General features: G+C 49.2%; 3 protein-coding genes across 3 annotated transcripts in view; 2 read left to right on the forward strand and 1 right to left on the reverse strand.

Moving 5' to 3' along the window:
- The window catches only part of dock1 (dedicator of cytokinesis 1), a 186,649-nt gene extending 182,182 nt beyond the window's left edge, over nucleotides 1-4,467 (forward strand). Inside the window, exons 50-52 of the mRNA XM_079757227.1 lie at nucleotides 1-88; nucleotides 1,706-1,851; nucleotides 3,406-4,467. The exon at nucleotides 1-88 is cut by the window's left edge and continues 69 nt beyond it. Of these exons, the coding sequence (XP_079613353.1) occupies nucleotides 1-88; nucleotides 1,706-1,851; nucleotides 3,406-3,501 (330 nt within the window). The 3' untranslated portion in view covers nucleotides 3,502-4,467. The remainder of the gene's footprint in view (nucleotides 89-1,705; nucleotides 1,852-3,405) is intronic.
- A 7,963-nt stretch (nucleotides 4,468-12,430) lies between these two features.
- LOC307090715 (zinc finger protein RFP-like) lies at nucleotides 12,431-14,551 on the reverse strand. Its single transcript, XM_079757470.1, has 2 exons — nucleotides 14,456-14,551; nucleotides 12,431-14,352 (listed from the first exon to the last, which is right to left on the reverse strand). The coding sequence occupies exon 2, from the start codon at nucleotides 14,348-14,350 to the stop codon at nucleotides 12,743-12,745; it is 1,608 nt and encodes a 535-aa protein (XP_079613596.1). The 5' UTR covers nucleotides 14,351-14,352; nucleotides 14,456-14,551; the 3' UTR covers nucleotides 12,431-12,742.
- Nucleotides 14,552-17,988: 3,437 nt separating this feature from the next.
- Nucleotides 17,989-19,491, forward strand: foxi1 (forkhead box i1; the record flags this gene model as incomplete). The annotated part of the gene is made up of 2 exons (XM_079757410.1): nucleotides 17,989-18,664; nucleotides 18,914-19,491. 2 exons carry the CDS (start codon nucleotides 17,989-17,991, stop codon nucleotides 19,489-19,491), a joined length of 1,254 nt encoding a protein of 417 aa, XP_079613536.1.
- Nucleotides 19,492-19,987: the final 496 nt, after the last annotated feature.

Genomic DNA, 19,987 nt, shown 5'->3' on the forward strand with positions numbered 1-19,987 from the left:
TCAGTGTCCCCGGGGCCCTCGTCCTCCCCCGGCCCCCCGCCCATCACCCCCAGGACCAAGCTCTCCTTCAGCCTGCTCACCGGCTCCAGTAAGGCCCTCCACAACTCTCTCTCTACTTCTCAGTGTCTCTCTCCCTGATCTCTCTCTAGCTCTCTGTGTCTCTCTCTAGCTCTCTGTGTCTCTCTCTAACTCTCTAACTCTCTGTGTCTCTCTCTCTCCCTGTGTCTCTCTCTTAATCTCTGTGTCTCTCTCTAACTCTCTGTTTCTCTCTCTAACTCTGTGTCTCTCTCCCTGTGTCTCTCTCTAACTCTCTGTGTCTCTCTCCCTGTGTGTCTCTCTCTAACTCTCTGTGTCTCTCTCCCTGTGTGTCTCTCTCTAACTCTCTGTGTCTCTCTCCCTGTGTGTCTCTCTCTAACTCTCTGTGTCTCTAACTCGGTGTCTCTCTCCCTGTTTCTCTTTCTTAGTCTCTGTGTCTCTCTCCCTGTGTCTCTCTCTAAGTCTCTGTGTCTCTCCCTGTGTCTCTCTCTAACTCTCTGTTTCTCTCTTGTCCCTCTACAACTCTCTTTTTCTCTCTCTAACTCTTTGTCTCTCTCTCCAACTCTCTGTGTCTCTCCCTGTGTCTCTCTTACTCTCTGTGTCTCTCTCCCTGTGTCTCTCTCTCTAACTCTCTCTCTGTCTCTCTCCCTGTGTCTCTCTCTAACTCTCTCTCTCTGTCTTTTTCCCTGTGTTTGTAACTATCATTTTGTCTGTCTCGGTCTCTCTCTATATATCTCTTTCTGTTGCTCTGCCTGTCTCTCTGTCTCTGTTTATCTGTACGTCTGTCCCTCTGTCTCTCTCTGTCCCTCTGTCCCTCTCGGTTTGTCCCTCTGTCTCCCTCCCTCTCTACGATGGCATTAAGACCCCCGTAGGGGGGAGAGCTCTCACACTCCATTTAGCGCCTGGCCCCTGTGTGTGTGTGTGTGTGTGTGTGTGTGTGTGTGTGTGTGTGTGTGTGTGTGTGTGTGTGTGTGTGTGTGTGTGTGTGTGTGTGTGTGTGTGTGTGTGTGTGTGTGTGTGTGTGTGTGTGTATGTGTGTGTGGTCGGTCCTCTGGTCCGCCTCATTCATCAGCGTTATCTAGACGCTGTGTGTCACCAGGAGAACCCAGAAGAGTGTTAGAGTCAGGAACAACTTGATTTCCCCGAGGGGAATCCCGCTTAGTAATGGGCAGCACCGTGGCCCATTTAGCGGGGGTACAGCAGTCCTGCTAGGTTACAGTAGAGCTTCTGGGGGGGGGGGGGGCACGCCTTGTTTCCAACGTCTTTAGAGTGTTGTTTTACCAAAGAGGAAAATAGCGGCTGAAGCGTTCAGACACAGATTTTAATAAATGTTTTTCTACAGTAGCCCGTCACGGTGTTGATGTAAATCCCTTACAGAAGCTATTTTATAGTTCACTACTCCAGGCCAAGTTTGTATTCACGGTTAGCCAATCACACGCTCACAGGTCCCCACCTCCAGGCACATGATTGGTGGAAACAAATATGAAACGTAAATAAATGAAAGGCCCCGTTCACACGGTTTGATAAGCATCTGAATTTAGATAAGCATCTAAAGTCTTTCAAAATCTAAAGTCTCATATGAATCCGACTTTTGATAAGAATCTAAAGTCTGCCGAGTGAGAGTAGCTGGACCCCGTTTAACGAGTTCTGGTGACCCGCCCCCCCCCAGACCTGGACCTGAACGGCACCGGGGAGACGCCCCCCCCGCTGCCGATGAAGGTCTGCACCGGGGACTACGGCAACGTGATGGAGAGCCACGACGGACTCAACCCCTGTACCCCTCAGACGCCCCCACCCCCCACAACGCACCACAGGGTAGGTGGTCCTACACACACACACACACACTCGCACGCACGCACGCACTCGCACGCACGCACGCACGCACGCACGCACGCACTCACTCACTCACTCACTCACTCACTCACTCACTCACACACTCACTCACTCACACACTGACTCACTCACTCACTCACTCACTCACTCACTCACTCACTCACTCACTCACTCACTCACTCACTCACACACTCACTCACTCACACACTGACTCACTCACTCACTCACTCACTCACTCACTCACTCACTCACTCACTCACTCACTCACTCACACACTCACTCACTCACACACTGACTCACTCACTCACTCACTCACTCACTCACTCACTCACTCACTCACTCACTCACTCACTCACTCACTCACTCACTCACTCACTCACTCACTCACTCACTCACTAAATCACTCGCACACAGGAGCGAGCGGTCGCCGCTGTATCGTGCGGTCGCCCAGTTGCCACGGTATTGCGGCCGGTTGCCATGGTATCGCGCGGCCGCCACGGTGTCGCCCAGTTGCCATGGTATTGTGGCCGGTTGCCAAAGTATCGCGGCCGGTTGCCACGGTATCGCGCGGCCACCACTGTGTCACCCGGTTGCCACGGTATCGCGGCCGGTTTAGCATGGTATCGCGGCCGGTTGCCGTCAGGTTGTTGTTCGGTGACAGATGCTGCTGAACCGCCCGTCTCTGAAACCTCCTCCGTCGTTCTGAAGAGAGGGAAGACGTCCGTCAAGGTTGTAGCGAGGGACGAACACCGCCATCCCCCCCCACAGACCCCCCCTCTCCCCCTCTCCCCCCTAATATATACGCCGGGTCGCCACTGATTAGACGATTACTCTAGGCTTCACATCCGTCAGGGATCCTCTCTCTCTCTCTCTCTCTCTCTCTCTCGGCTCCACCAGCCTCCCCCCCCCCCCCCCCCCCCCCGGTGAGGGAGCAGGTCCAGGTGTGGCTGCAGACCAGGTGTTCTGAGCCCCCCGTTCCGGCTCAGCTCCGGCCGAGCTCCGAGGTTCCACCAGAAGAGGCTGCAGACGAGGCCGTCTGTTACCATGCCAACGCTCACTCAGCACTCTCTCCCCCCGCGTTCGCTTCAGCGCGTCACGGTGTCAGGGTGGAGGGCTGGAGTCCCTGGGTGGGGTAGACTTAACCCCGCCCCCCCCTGGGGGTAGAGGGTACATTAACCCCCCAACTGACCGCCTCGACGGTGGGGAAGGTTTTAGAGAGAAAAGCAACTTTGGATTCCGTAGGAACAAGTCTGTTTACATCCTCAACTGGAACAAACAACAACAAAAATACATTTGGTAACACATGACATAAGAACCTTTTCGTCCGTGAAATTACACATGTAATAAGCAATGTAACAACCTGTAACAGCTCGTCCTTGATATATAATGACGTCATGGAAAAACCTTACCTGTGGAACAACAAAGTTAGTAGATATTAAGTAATCAAGTCCGGGCCAAGTGAATGCTTTGACATTGCTTATTGCTCAGTACTGTGAAGCTCTAACCAAACATTTGTCCTCCATTTTGTGTCCACAGGACACGCCCCCTCCGCTGCCGAGTAAGACTCCGCCCCCCCCGCCCCCGAAGACCACCAGGAAGCAAGCGTCCATCGACTCTGGAATAGTGCAATAAAACAAGCGCTCCCCAAAACACACACATAGGACACACTACCCTAACCTACTCATAATACTGCTCACACACACACACACACACACACACACACACACACACACACACACACACACAAACTAACCTAAACTCCCAATATACACCTCACGCACACAGACACTATGCAAAACAGTACCCATAAAACCGCTCACACATTACTCTAAATAATACCGCTATGTCTCACACACACACACACACACGCATACACACACGCACACACACTGCGTAAAACAACGACACTAAGCGCTCCGGCTGTTTCTCATGTAGATTATGTTCCTCTCTCTTTTTGAACCCATGCATTCCTGTGTCCCTCTCCTGATTTGACAATTTGAATACCTCATGCGGGCCCACTATTATTATCACGTGTATTAACCATAAGATTACTTTTGCTCTTAAGTGTGGCGTGATGCAGTCTACTAACGGAAACATACAGGCAAAGAGTGTTGATGACCCACAATGCAACACTTTGGCGTCATTGTGTTTAGACTTGCACTGTCGGAATAGCTTTCCCCACAACAGACCATTACTCTTTTAAACCCCAGAGCCGACAGCTCAGTCGAACCCATATTCCTAAATTGTACAGGTGTGTATATATGATTTTATTTTATTTCCGTTTTGTTTTGTATCTGGATTTTATCCTGTATTTTTGCATTTTCTTGATATACGAACTGGCATTGATTTTTAACAACATAAGAAGGGCCTGTAGGTTTTGACACGGACAGTAAAGAGTGATTTCACACACACACACACACTCCTCTCATAGACGTTACTGGTGATGAGTTTTGGAGTCCAAATACCTTAGCATCTCCCACCGCGACGCTGTTCTTTGAGTAAGATTTTCATGACATTGGATTTTCATAGAGGCCAAACTGTTCCCAATTCACTACTGACATGACTTCGGAATAAACACTCAAATGTATGTCTTTTTAATACCGTCGCCTTTCTCGCTTTTCTTTCTCTATTCTTCCACGGACGGGGAAAGAGAAATGTAAATGTGACATTCTGAACGTGTGTGTGTGTGTGTGTGTGTGTGTGTGTGTGTGTGTGTGTGTGTGTGTGTGTGTGTGTGTGTGTGTGTGTGTGTGTGTGTGTGTGCGCACCTCCACTGACGCCCCAGTAAGTGGGCTCTCCTCGCTGACTGACAGTCGGTCCGAGAGCACTTCATTATCCTACACACGTTCTTCTGCCAATAAGTGGTAAACCGCTCAGTGACATGCATCGCTCTACTTTTGCTTTTTAGTGAGAGCGTCTGTTACGGTCTTCAGAAAGACGAGCGTGGGCGCCCCCGCTGGCTCCCCAGGGGTAGAGCGCGTACCGTTAAGGCTCAGTCCGGACCGCAGCGACCCGGGTTCGATTCCAGCCCCGTGGTCCTTCGCTGCATGTCCTCCCCTCTGTCTCCCCTACCTTCCCGTCTATCTCACTCTGTCTGACCCTGTATAATTGGCTGATTCATTAACTCCCTCGCTCTCCACCTCAAGCTGGTGTGTGGTGAGCGTTCTGGCGCCGATTGGCTGCCGTGCAGCACCCCAGTGGGTGCTACACACTAGAGGTGGATTCAATGATTCGTTTACGTGAACCAGTTCGCGTCAGTCAGTTCGCCAAGATGAGTCGTTCGCGAATCGTTCGTTCGTTCGTTCAGCCCAGTTTCCGGTTCAGTCCAGTTTCCGTTTCCGGTAGCGGTGAATCGCATCATGCAATGCAACCATTGCATGGTTCTCAGCTGAGTCAGTCAGACTCAGTGCTACCGGAAACTCGACTGAACTGGTTCAGTCGAGTTTCCGGTGAATCGAATGGCGAATCGAATCACTTTATCCTGAAAGTTGAGTCAATATCGTTAATTTTATATATTAAAAAAATACCCGAGATAAAGGAACAATGTGAAACCCTAACCCTAAAATGTAAACACCAGGCTACTTGACAAGAAAATGTAACGGACCACCTGAGGCTTTACTTCACCTCAGAGATAATGCGTTAGTTAATAATGATATGCCTTGCGGCATATCATGCGGCATCACCTGCGCATAGTGCTGCTGCATAGGCCTATTTGGACGTTCCAAGTATGTTTACTTCATGTATCGTTGAAGCTAACTAAGTAAAGCCTAGTTATAACTATAACCTGCTCCTGGTGCAGTGCAAGCAACAGTGTGTGCCGTGAGTCGCCTCGGTCCCTCGTCTTCCTGAACGAACTGTCTGCGAGTCGTGGGTCTGGGAGGAGTCAATTCTGAGTCACGAACGACGCGAACGAGACGACCGACGCGAACGAGACGACCGACGCGATCGACGCGACCGACGCGAACGACGCGAACGAGAGAGAAGAACCAGTTCGGATCGTTCGTTCTAACGATTCGTTCGTTCGAACGAATCAGTTCGCGACCGAACCACCTCTACTACACACTGGTGGTGGTGAGTGAGGTCCCCCCTTCCCTGTTAAGGGATTTGGGTACCTTGAAAAAAGCGATATATAAATGTAAGAAATTATTATAATAAAGCAGAAAAATGCTGAAATATATTAAAAAAATAATAAAGAAGACAAGCCGATGGAACGAAATGGAAGCCGGCGTCCTTCTCACCGACGGCTTGAGTTCCAACACTCCGACGGCGGAAACCCGTGAAGGTGATCCACCCACTCAGCTCTTCAGGGTCAGGTGCACTCTATCTGTATAGCAAGTCCTTTATGCTATCTCACACACACACACACACACACTGTGTGTGTAGTACAACATTGGCCTTGTTTAAGCTGGCATTTTGAATCCCTTCAAATTAAAACAACTTGTGAGATTTTCGACACAAAGGATTTATTCGTCCAAACAGACGGGGGTCTTATGGAGCAGAGTTGTAGACAAACTTTTCCAGGACTTCCTCCGGAGGTTGTGTGTGACCAGACTCGATCTGGATCCACTCCGGAGCACCCCCCACCGGGTCTTCTTGTCTGTCGCTGACGTTCTGTGGAGGCGCTGCTCTGAGATGGTTCTCAGACCTTCTTGTCCGTTCCCCTCCAACAGGGGTAGTCCTCCTGACCTTCGTCCGACGAATCTCTATTTTAATACCAATGTGATCCAGATGCAGGAACCCCTGTAGCGTCTCCACCCTGCACTCCGGTCCCCAGGTTCATTGAGTCGACTTTATGGGGGTACAGGGGGCCACACTTGGGGTTCGCAGAACAAACGCTCCATCTGCAGCTCAGCACGCTGCACAGAGCAAACTGGGGCCCCTCGCACGTCTGGCCCCCCATTTACTGACCTGGGGTCCCTCTCTTTCTCTCCTGATGCCTTTAATATATCATCTGGCGCTTGGCTGCCTCACTCGTTGAATCGGTTGTAATTGGTTATAGATATAAATAAAACAACTATTTTATAATATAACTACTTTATTAATAATTATTAAAAATATATATACTGTATAATCCAGCTACATTTGAATAAAACGACCTTATTAACACCGTACTCGGCAGTCTCTGGGGAACGCCCTGCTTGGTGTAAAATAACACGACCAAACGCCTGGTCAGCTGAGCGCGTGCGTGCCCTCGAGCCAGGCATTCGTCGGCGAGTCGCAGCCCCTGGTCAGAGGTTTTTGTAGTGTTCAGCGCAGCGACGCGTGGAAGCGTTTGAATTATCATCCTTATCGTCTTTAATCACGGCTCCTAGACTAGCAGCGATGTGCAGTCTTGGCCTCCGTGAGGCATGGGGGCGGTTCATGCCATGTATTTCCTTTGATACATAATTAAGCCCCTTTACGGGTCCGCCACGCGAGTATCAACATGTTTACATTACCGTCATCCGAAGCTGTTTTTTTCCTCCGAAGCGTGGAGCCTGTTTGATATGCATTGCTTCAGCTCGATCACCACTGGCCTTTACGGTTATATTAACCAAATCTATCAATCTAAATGACAGTTCCTATTATTGTTGCTCCATACATGCATGCAGACGTATGAACATTGGTCGTGTCCCTACAGTACACGCAATTCGACCTGATTCACGACCAGACATAAAATCATCTTACAGGACGTTTTTACACCCCGGATTCAAAAGTGTATTCCAGTCCAATCCTCACTCGTTAATTAATCTCACTGGAATCGCAGAAATTGTATTTCCGCAGGATTCAACCACAGACACATTGTTTACCTTGCTGTGTCACAGCAGTGGCGTGTCCCGTCCACAGGGCGGCCCTCACACCGACCACAATGCACCTGTCCGGGGGCAGCGCGAAGTGAGCCATCCTAAGGCAGTATTGACTCCCCGTGAGTCGCCCTGATCCGCCGACGGAGAGCTCTGTTTACCTCTTTAATTGATCGCCGCGCTGATAAGTCCAGCGATGGATACGCTGGAGAACACACATCATTCATCGACCGCCGTCCCCCTAATCATGGGTCGATGTCCGACGCGGCGAGCCACCTGATTGCGGCGAGAAGCGGAAGCAGCCGATTAAGACCACCGGTACAATAAGTACTCAGCAGAGACATCCAGTACGGGTATAATGCCATTTTAGCAATTACGCCTGGCAGTGGCAGCCCGATATGAAGGATTAGGCGTTTTACCAGCGTGGTGGATATCAGAGTTATAGCAAAGCTATTTCATTATGTGCTCCTTTCGGAAACAGCAAAATCAGTCGCTTAATAGAGAGGCTTTGCAGAGGCTTTGTGGAGGGGAGCGTATTGGAAACGCACACACAAGATGTCATAAGCTGTCACATCGGGCCGTATAATGCGGTACAGGCCTCCTCGTTCATCTCCCTCTTGGCACCCGTTCAGTTGTTTTGGAGGCTGGTGTTCAGAGTCCTCTCCGAGTTCCTCTCTCCGTAGAATAACACAGAGCCATGTTCCTGTGAATCTCCCTCAATGGATGCTCACATGAACGGCTCTGAAACGCTCCATTGTGGATCTCCGTTCAAATCCCATCTCCAGCGATGCTTTACATCGCCACCTGACGTGTAAAGAAAGATACGGTGCCGTTCGACAGGTTTATATAAAAACAGTCCTTAAGACGGATACAGTCTGATAATAACATCCTTTCGACATATACATCTTACATATAATAAATACTCTTAGACACGGTCCAATCCTGTTTGATATAAATACCATAAACACTGCTTTTAGAAATGTAATGACGTATAACCAAGGCCGCCTTAATGCACGGGCTTACCTGGGCTGAAGCCCCAGGGCCTATGACGATCGGGGGGGGCCATGATACTGGCTCATGATAGGCCCCCCGATCGGCGTAGGCCCAAGACAATGTGATTTTTTGTTTGGGGCTTACAAAGATCAGAGGCCTCTCATGAGCCGAGAAAAAAGAGGGCGTGGTAGCTGGGCCCAGTGGCCACTTGACACCACAGCCACAGTCGTCGTCGTCCCCCCACCCGTCAGGATTTCTCTCCCCTACACACACAGTGGAGTGGGGCCCCACCATACATCACACACACACACACACACACACACACACACACACACACACACACACACACACACACACACACACACACACACACACACGTAAAAAGCACTTTGGGTGGCTTGAGAAGTGAGGTATAATTATCAATATGATTATTAATACAGTCGCTCCCCTTGAAACGCAATTCAGGTTCAATGAGCGAGGACAGGTGTGTCCAATCGTCCTTAGTCAGCATGTGACCCGTTATCAGCCAATCAGAAGTTCTGCAGCATGCGTCAGTAAAGGGATCTTTTAATGCCCTCCTCGCGGTGTTGAGTTTGAAGATGGTGACTAATGCAAAAGATTTGTTTATTCATGTTTCATAGTACTTTTATTAACTCATTCCAACGTGTACAGTATATCAACCCCTTGGTTTGTTACGAGCTCTGCTAGATTGATACACAGGAAGTGACTTGCCAGCGCCAAGCAGCCAGACAACAATTATCTTACAGCCGCTGACAGAGTTGACGTCGTTCCCCTTGTAGTCTCATAATTAAGTTGAACGGGTGGTAAGGCTCTGGCAGAACTTCCATCTCGGAGCCAGAGGCAACAGTCCTTTGATACGTATTTGAACACCCCTGTAGTGACAGCCAGAGCCTGGCCCGAACACCGCTCGGAGGAGCGTCATCTCTGCTCAAAGTTGACTCGTTATGTCTGGATCTCCCAAAGCTCTGGCATCTCCTCTGATCAGCCCCTTGTCCAAATACAAGAGCAGAGGAAAGAAGCAGATATCCTATCATAATAATACATTAGACTTATATAACGCTTTTCTTAATACTCAAAGACGCTTTACAGAGGGAACACAAAATAAAAAAAATTGATACAAACGTGTAAAAGATTAAATGAAATAAGATTCAGCATACACTCAAAATGTTTACCGCTAGGGGACCCCCACCCCCCCTTGATTCAGGTGAGGGGTCTGTACCGGTGAAGGGTCTGTACAGGTGTGTGTGTGTGTGTGTGGGGGGGGGGGGGGGGGGGGGGGGGGGGGGGGGGGTCCAAGCTCGTCTTGAAACCACATCTGTGTTGTAGCAAGAGTAACTCTAACCGTTCACATTTTTAAACCCCAATAAAGTCATTCCATTCTTCGGTCTGTGAGGGGCTGGGTCTGATGGCCGTTATACATTCAACACTATTAACTTCTGATCAACTGAGGAATCGCTTCTGGATCTCCAGGCATTTCTTATTCTATTAATCCAATTTCCTTAATTAATCCCCTCCCAGACAGGACATCAGAGGCACACGGTACAGGACAGTCTTAGAATTAGACGAGGTGAACCTATCACGCACGCGTGCTTTGGGCCTACATTGTAGGTTGTTAGTAGTGTAGTATGTTTACATTAACTCGTGGCTACAAGTATCACCCATTTATTAATTTAAGTATGTGCCGTAATGTAATTTATTCTTATTTTTGTTTATTGCATTATAGACGTCGGTCTGTGGCATTTTCTGTGCGTTGATGTGCAGGGTGGTTTAAAAAGTGCTGACCAGCCGTTAACCACACTGGAGCAATGCTGCCCCCGTCTGGATGGGATTGGAACTGCACTCCTAAATACTACAAGCACACCGACTTCTGATATGAGGAAGTGACTTACAACTCATGTTGTAAGTTTAAGTCATAATGATGACTTAAATTTCAATTTTTTTAACAAGTGTATAATAATTCATACATATTTTACTATAAAATCAACTACTTTTTAAAAAACTATTTTAAGAACTTATTTTCCGAATGGTAAAACTACACAGTTCAACTGAGTTTTCTTAAAGGTGTCATTGCATCGTTTTTTCAGTAATTTTGCGTAGGTCACAGGTAGCAATGTCAGTCGGTTTTGGTTAAAAAAAAATGCACCGGTTCTCATGTTTGACGCTGTTCTATATGGTGGAGAAAGAGGCGGGAGGAACGACAGGATTTTCGCTCTTACTCATGAATATTCATGACATGCAAATATATCGCTTCTGATTGGCTAACAGAACTGCAGTCACACGCAGACGCAGAGTACCACACACCCACGGTGGAGAGGTCATCGCTCTTATGACGTCACAATGAGCTGCGTAACGTTCAATCTTTTGAGAATCTTTAATGTTTGCCGGTCAACTGTTGCACACATTGAAAACGCTTCTGATCAAGAGAAATCGCTCGACGGTTTCCCTCTGATTATTAATTATCTTCTTCAGTCTATGTGTTGTTTCTGCAAGGAACGAACGGTCCAGTTTGAGGAGGAGGAAGAGGAGGATTATCGCGTTGTCCTTACTACGCAGGTCTACGGGAGGGTGGGCGGCATCCGTGGCATACTGGTTAAGGAGTTGGACTGGTAACCGGAGGGTGGCCAGTTCGAATTTGTGCAGCACTCTCCTACGTCCTCCTCCACGGATGAGATACCCTTGAGCAAGTCACGTGTGTGTGTGTGTGTGTGTGTGTGTGTGTGTGTGTGTGTGTGTGTGTGTGTGTGTGTGTGTGTGTGTGTGTTCACCGGCTACCCGGATGGGTCAAAAGCAGAGAAGAATTTCCCCCTAAAAAGGGATAAATAAAGGATAACTTAACTTTAACTTACTACAGTGAGAGTTTCAATACGCACTCACAATCAATCCCCCGTTCCATTTCGGAACATGTTTGGTAAACATGTTTCATTTGATTTTATTAATTAATTAAGGGCGCCGCCAGAGGGCAGCCCCGACACATTTGCCGCAGTAGGCGATCGCCTAGGTCGCCTATGCCGATCGTTGATCAGTTTGTCGTTGCATTTTATTCACAACCAGTCGTTGTCTTGGGGCCCCAAGCCATTGCTTGGTTTGCTTGCCTTCTCGCGACGGGCCTGCCTGCCGGGGAAGGTTATTTTATTTATTATGTGTAATGTATAAAGGTTGACAGAATAAATTTGTGTGTGTGTGTGTGCGTGCGTGTGTGTTCTTACACACTTGTACACTCTGGGCTACCTAAATTAAAGTTATTCAAAGAGCAACCAAAGGTCCATCAGCAAAGTCACAACTTTTCTCTGTTTTGGGACCTCAGTGGTGGAACGAGCTCCCTACCGAAGTCAGGACCGCAGAGTCGCTCACCAGCTTCCGCAAAACACTCAAAACTCACCTGTTCAGAGTTCATCTCGACTCTGCATAGAAACCAATGCACAGCCACCATTGAATGTTGTACGTCCTGGCACTTGTACATTACACTTATTCAAGGTACTTAATTGTGTAGCATCTACAGTAGCTGCTATCGCTGCTTTACACGGGGAATGGGTTAGCCTAGCGATTGTAATACTTGCACTTGGTTCTATGAACGTCTTTACTGTACCGACAGCGATATATTGTTTCACTTCTTATGACAAATGTACTTATTGTAACAAATGCACTTATTGTAAGTTGCTTTGGATAAAAGCGTCTGCTAAATGTAAATGTAAATGTAATGATTCCAGTTCTCGTCCTGTTTATTAAAGTCAGATAAGTGAAAAAAGATTGAATTTGGTATTTATTCATGATTCCGAAATATATCAACTATACAACTTATAGTAATGTAAAGATTATTATGTTAAAAACGGTTTCCTCCACAGTTGTTCTACATAACTGAAACAATAAAAAATATTATATAAAAAAAATATACAGAGAAAACACACATTAAAGAATATAGTGGAATATAATAATTTACAATGGGCTATATTAAAAATAGTCAGGGTTATTTTCATATTTGCTAAATGACAACAGTGCAACATTAATGCAGTACTCTCAGATCTAAAATAGCAGATTATTCAGGAAATATCATTAGTTCTTGTTTGTTTATTTTAATATTAGTCTGTTTGATTGACAGGTGAGATGATCAGTGGACCACCATAGCAAATTGGATGGAGGATTGGAAAGAGAGGCTCACTGAAGGTGCAGCCAGTAGCAGAGTAGATATGAACCCTGGCTTCCACATCATAGAAGGAGAGCAGACCCTCCTCATGATCAACAAACACCCCCACCTTCTGGAGCTCAGCTCTCACAGGGACACAGACAACAGGGTCATCATGAAATGAAAACACATTATTTTCTAATGATATCCCCCAGCAGCCATTTTTAGGGGTCAATGCAATTTTTGCTTTTCTGTCGATGGACTCTCTGGCCACTCCTAAACACCGAACAGACTTATCTTTAACCTGGACCTCAAAGTAAAATCTCCCTGAGGAGAAGCTCTGCCTCGAGAGAACACATGCAACATCTGTAAATCTCTTTGGGTTGTCTGGGGGTTTATTCCCTCGACCATATACATAATGTACTTGTTTCCAATCCTTAGACAGGATGAGCCAGGGAGCAGCTGTATCAGGATCCAGAGTCACATCTACTTCATACTGCTGGACCCTCTTCAGTTCAACCCCGCACCACTTCTTCATCTCCATGTTCAGTGTCTCCTCCAGCTGATCCAGGGATCTCCATAAGGTCCCTACGTATGACGGAGGACGGACCTCCACCGTGGTCCAGTCCCTGGTGGGTGGAGGATCCTTCAGGGATCTGAAGGCCTGGAGGAAGTGGAGGTGGTCTTCAGTGTGTGAGAGCTGCTTCACCTCTGAGCATCTATTGGTCAGATCCTCGATTTCATGCTCCAGCTCTTTGATCAGGTCCTCAGCTTGTTTCTCTGTGGATTTCAGTTTCTCTTGAACCGTTTGGTTGAAATCTTCCTGCCACTTTTCAATGCAGCGCATCAGAGCGGTGAGGACCTGCACACCATCGGCTATCTCTGTGTCTGCGTCTTTCTTGCTCAATTTTACTGTGTCTTTGATCGCCTTAATCTTTTGTTTTCTCTCCTGGATCATCTGCGGAACTTCAGACTCTATGTTTCCCAGCTGGGCCATCTTCACTTCATATTCCTCCTTCAGAGGTACAACAGGATGGGACTTGTGGTCCGTCACTGTGCACAACAGACACACACACACCTGTTCAGTCTGGCAGAAGAGCTCCAGAAGTCGGTCATGTTTCGTACACATCCTTCCTTCCAGATGGTCCAAAGGCTCGACCAGCCGATGTTTCTTCAGGCCTGCGACTCTCTGATGTGGCTCCAGGTGGGTTTGGCAGTAAGAGATAAGACACACTAGGCAGGACTTCACGGCCTTCAGCTGGGTCCCAGTACAGACGTCACAGGGAACTTCTCCGCGTTCAACACAAGGCTGCTCTTTTACTCGTACAGACGTTTTAAACTGAGCAGCCATCTCTGATACGAGGATATTGACCCTCAAATCAGGTCTAGTGTGGAAGAGCTCGTTGCAAACTGGACATTTGCACTGGGCTTGTTCATCCCAGAACTTTGTGATACAGGTTCTGCAGAAGTTGTGTCCACATGGTGTGGAAACTGGGCTGCTGAACACATCCAGACAGATGGGACATGAAAAGTTCTCTTCAGACCAGGAAGTAGGAGAAGCCATTCCTAGACAAACAAGGTTTATGTATTGAGCATTTCCATTATTTGTCTTATTACATAAGGGGAACAAAGGTTTTAACTTCTATCAAAGTTGTGCTATTTTACTCACCTTGTTGTAGTTATTGTTTGATTTTACTCCTGAAAGAGAGAACTGCTTGCACGTCGAGTGACTGTTGTTTTTGTGAACCTTAGGTTTCGTTTCCTCAACATGACGTCCTCCGCTCTCCTCCTCTAACCCCTGGCTCCTCCCCTGACCCACTGGCTCCTCCCCTAACTCTTGGCCCCGCCTCCAATGACACGCAGTTCCCTGACGTCTCAGCTCTCACACGACTTTAGGCACATTCATGCACTGTGTAGGCTACTTCAAATGCCTTAATGTGAGTTCTCCTCTTCTTTAAAGCCGGTATCACGCGGTTTCGTGCTCATGCGCATGAACCTTAGGGTGATTCTCTGGAGAGAGAGAGAGAGAGAGAGAGAGAGAGAGAGAGAGAGAGAGAGAGAGAGAGATCTCTTGGCCAAGAATGAATAGTTAAGGAAGAAATGTATTGACTGGACATTCACTCACCGTCGTGTGACTCCCGCCGCCGGACCCCGCACTGCTGGCACCGTGACCGCGGCCCGTGCACTCCCGCGAGTCCCGGCCGCCACGACTCCCGCCGTGCCCCGTGAATGAATGAATGAATGAATGAATATCCAATCCAATCATTTCTTCCTCAACTCTTCTTTCTTGGCCAAGGGATGCAACGTTGATTTGTGATCGCCACAAATAGCACAGGCACGAACTTTTTCCGCAATCCAAGCCCCTTGCTGTTACCTCCGACCTGCGAGATGCTCTGTGTCACCTGGCCAAAAAATTCAATAGGCCTACTGTCTTTCCGTGGGCCGTCGCAAGCCAAGGTGGGCGAGGCCATGAACACAAATTCACCAACTGACTTTTCTAATTCGCTCGTTTATGAGTCTATTTTCTTTCATTTGCTAATGCCGGCAATCGAGGTAGAAGAACATTTTCACGTTCAGCATGCATATGCAACTCCGAGTGACCTACCGTATTTCAAAAGGAACAAGATTAAACGGTTTATCGGGAATGACACCTGGTATTGAAATGTTTAGTCTAAATTAGGCCTGTAGTTGCAGCACGAGTATAAAGTTTAATGTTTTATTTTATTATACTTGTTCACACATTTATGTTCAACCTTCAAATAAGTTTAGACGCCAATGAATGCATCGCTGCTGTCCTTGTCAGTTGACCTTGACTCCGCACACACTTGAGTGGTCAGGGTTGCTGACAAATGTACCTTTGAATAACCATTAAAGTACATGCCAACAGTCTCCACTAGGGGGCGACGTGGACCAACAACCAGCCTGGTTAAGACGTCTTTACGTCTTTTCCCTCAACACGTAGGCTGCGTTCATTAAGTGATAAATTAAAGTGATGTAGTTCTCGAGGCAGAATTTCCCAGCCCTTTTAGTTTTATCACTTAACTAATTAAATGTAACCGCCTGCTTAAGCACCAGACGTAGATAGCAACGGTGGTTAAACGGAAGGGAAAAGGGTCATTTGCCCCGTTTGACCCTCAATTTAACATTTTGCCGGGCTGTGCATTAGCGATAAATGTTAAGTTACTCTTCAACAACCACCAATAAGATGCATATAGTCTATTTTAGGCAGGTCCCACACTTCTTTCTCCAGGATTTTGATTTGTATGTAATATAGCCTATTTATTTTCAATATTTTTGATGGGCATCGAATCCACACACTTTACAGAAGATGTCCTCACAACGGTAAACGGAGGTCGAGTCCCTCTCAACAGGTGGGATTTAGGACCGTTAGTGCATCTGGGATTACTTAGAGATACAGATCACCTTTCACCAAGGGACGGCAGGGATGTGATGTTTGGTGTTTGGTTCTACTTATAAATCTCGAGCTGGGTTTATTGAGTTCGAAGTTGATTCTATTCAGACATCATTTAGAGAAATGCCCTTACATTAAAGACGGGAATGTTAGTTAAGTTTCAAAAAGTTATTGTTAGGCATCAGACCTGAATAAATCTTAAATATGTGAACAAAGCCGTGAGATGCGGTAGGGTAAAGTATAGCTTGTAAGAAGAATGGCTGAAATTAGTTTCTATAAGGAAGGTGTTGTGTTGTTTAAAGGTTGTCGTTGAACGTCAAAAGTCTTTCTTTAGTTCAGCATCATGAGACAGACACAGGTCACCAAGGTCAGGGAGAGGAGCGAGAGGAGGAGGAGGGAGAGGAGGAGGAGGAGGGAGAGGAGGGAGAGGAGGGAGAGGAGGAGGAGGGAGAGGAGGAGGAGGGAGAGGAGGAAGAGAGGAGGGAGAGGAGGAGGAGGGAGAGGAGGGAGAGGAGGGAGACTAGAGAGAGGAGGAAGAGGAGGGAGAGGAGGAGGAGGGAGAGGAGGAAGAGGAGGGAGAGGAGGGAGAGGAGGGAGAGGAGGGAGAGGAGGAGGAGGGAGAGGAGGGAGAGGAGGGAGAGGAGGAGGAGGGAGAGGAGGAGGAGCGAGAGGAGGAGGAGGGAGAGGAGGAGGAGGGAGAGGAGGGAGAGGAGGAGGAGGGAGAGGAGGAGGAGGGAGAGGAGCGAGAGGAGGAGGAGGGAGAGAAGGGAGACTAGAGAGAGGAGGGAGAGGAGGGAGAGGAGGAAGAGGAGGGAGAGGAGGGAGACTAGAGAGAGGAGGGAGAGGAGGAGGAGGAGGGAGAGAAGGGAGACTAGAGAGAGGAGGAGGAGGAGGAAGACGAGAGAAAGGAGGAAGAGGAGGGAGACTAGAGACACGCCAAGCCTCCTCCTTTTCAGGGCGTTGACCCAGAGACCAGCCCGGGTCGACGGCACAGAGGCCGCAGGATGTCGTCACTGTTTGTCTTCTATAATGTAATATATACTACAGGCTCCTTCCTCCTGACTGTCACCGTCAGGCCAGAGGCCAGCGGTGCGTTATCTGACGGCTCCTCACCCGAGGCCTCTCTGTCGCAGCGTCAGAGGCCAGCGGTGGATTCGTTCCATCAAAAGCCTTTTACCAAACATAATAATAATAATAATAATAATAATATGATGATGATGGGGATGATTAAGGTTATAGGGCCTTAATGCACGCTGGAATCTTGAGCAAAAACTTCAAGAAAGTTTAGCAAGTTTTTGAAGTTAATGCTCGATATCCGTTAATTAAAGCCCCTGTTTTCTTTTTAATTTAATAGCCCTATTTATTTATTTTCATTTCGATTTCGATATTTTTTATATTTTTTGGGGGGGTTATTTAGTCTCCACTAAATACGTTTAGTTTGACTCAATAACTTTAACTTTAGTCATTCTTGACTAAATATCTGAACCCTTCAGATGGACCTCAGATGAGCACTCAGCCAGGACGCGGTTTCGGTCTTGCTCATTGAAAGGCAGATCTCCAGAGCAGACAGTCCGCCGGGCTGAGGGGGTGTGACCCGCCCTCCCCCCAGGGGGGGGGGTGTCCCAGCGGGCTACCTGTAGAGAGGGCTGGGCCGCGCTCCATAAATACTCCTCCCTCGGGGATCACCGCTCCAGTCCCACAGCAGCAACAGCAACGCAGGAAGTCTACTTCCGGGGATCCCCTCTCCACTCGTCCATGCCTGACGTCGTGACGCATCGCTGACCAGGACTATGAACAGCACGTTTGGACATCAGCCATCGAACCCGCGGCCCAGCAGCCCCCCTATCCAGCAGCAGCAGCAGCAGCAGCAGCACAGCGCACAGGAGCTCCTGGACATGGCCGTGTACTGCGACAACCTGGGCATGTACCAGCAGAACCTCCACCACCAAAACCTCCACCACCACCACCACCACCACCACGCCGCCCCGAGGCCCCCGGCGCACCACCCGGCCGGCGGCTACGGGCTGGGGGACTACAGCGCGCCGGCCTCCAACCCCTACCTGTGGCTGAACGGGTCCGGCATCACCCCGGCCTCCCCCTACCTGTCCGGGGGCCACGGGGCCGCTTCGTCCTACCTCCAGCCCGGGTACCACGGCGCCGGCCAGCGGCCGTTCCTCCCGCCGCCTCCCACCAGCTTCGGAGGGGCCGACCTGGGCTGGCTGTCGGTGTCCAGCCAGCAGGAGCTGTTCCGGATGGTGCGTCCGCCCTACTCCTACTCGGCGCTCATCGCCATGGCCATCCAGAACGCGCAGGAGAAGAAGCTGACCCTGAGTCAGATCTACCAGTACGTGGCGGAGAACTTCCCGTTCTACAAGAAGAGCAAGGCGGGCTGGCAGAACTCCATCAGACACAACCTGTCACTCAACGACTGCTTCAAGAAGGTGGCGCGCGACGAGGATGACCCCGGTACGTTTTAAAACAGTGCAATCTATAATCTGTAATCTATAATCTGCAGTGTTCCTACTGTTCATGCACCGAGCGGAACACCAGAATCTATAATCTATAATCTATTCCCAGTGTTCATGCACTAATTTGAACAGCATAATCTATAATCTAGGCCTATAATCTATTCCCGATGTTCCCACTGTTCATGACCACAAAAGGTGACGCGGTGGAATAATTATTAACGTTCACTGTCATTCATTTGTTTTAAAGGCAAAGGGAATTACTGGACTCTTGATCCCAACTGTGAGAAGATGTTCGACAACGGGAACTTCAGGAGGAAGAGGAAGAGGAGGAACGACGCGAGCGGAGAGAACGCAGCCGTTGCGGTGAAGTCGGAGGAGGACGCGGTGCTGAAGATCTCCGTCTCGGACACCTCCAGCCTCCTCAGCTCCTCCTCCTCCCCGCCCAGCCTGCAGCACTCCCCCAGCTCCCAGGAGTCCAAGTCCTCTCCGTCCCCGTCCCTGGACCACAGCCCCTGCTTCAACAGCTTCGTGTCCAACATGACCTCGGTGCTCACGGGCAGCGGCAGCAACAACCACCTCAGCGGCGCCATCAGGGGCAGCATGAGGGACTTTGGGTCGGGCCACCTCGGGGACATGGGGTCGCAGACGTCCGGCCTCGGCTCGTACTCGCCCACCCTGGGCTCCCCAGTGCTGAACTCTGACCACACGCACGGCGCCTCCAACCGGATGAACTATTACGCGCCGATGGCGCAGGCCACGGCGGGCCTCGGGAACCACTTCAGCGTGAACCATCTGGTCTACTCGCGGGAAGGGACGGAGGTGTAGTCTCTATCTGGTCTACTCGCGGGAAGGGACGGAGGTCTAGACTCTCTGGTCTAAACTCGCGGGAAGGGACGGAGGTGCAGTCTCTATCTGGTCTACTCGCGGGAAGGGACGGAGGTGTAGTCTCTATCTGGTCTACTCGCGGGAAGGGACGGAGGTGTAGTCTCTATCTGGTCTACTCGCGGGAAGGGACGGAGGTGTAGTCTCTATCTGGTCTACTCGCGGGAAGGGACGGAGGTCTAGACTCTCTGGTCTAAACTCGCGCGAAGGGACGGAGGTGTAGTCTCTATCTGGGTATACTCGCGGGAAGGGACGGAGGTCTAGACTGCCTGACTCGTGTCGGAACAGGCCTGCGTGTATAGCTCGGAAACCCCACGGATTGGTTGTGTAACATCCACATATAAGCGCGTATCTGTCAGTATGTGGTCCGCTGCGTCCTGTCCTCAGTCTGTGCTTCGTCCTGGGTCTCTGCCGCGTCCTGGTTCTGCTGGGTCCCGGA

This window comes from Pollachius pollachius (genome assembly GCF_949987615.1).
Source record: "Pollachius pollachius genome assembly, chromosome: 19".
Lineage (NCBI taxonomy): Eukaryota > Metazoa > Chordata > Actinopteri > Gadiformes > Gadidae > Pollachius > Pollachius pollachius.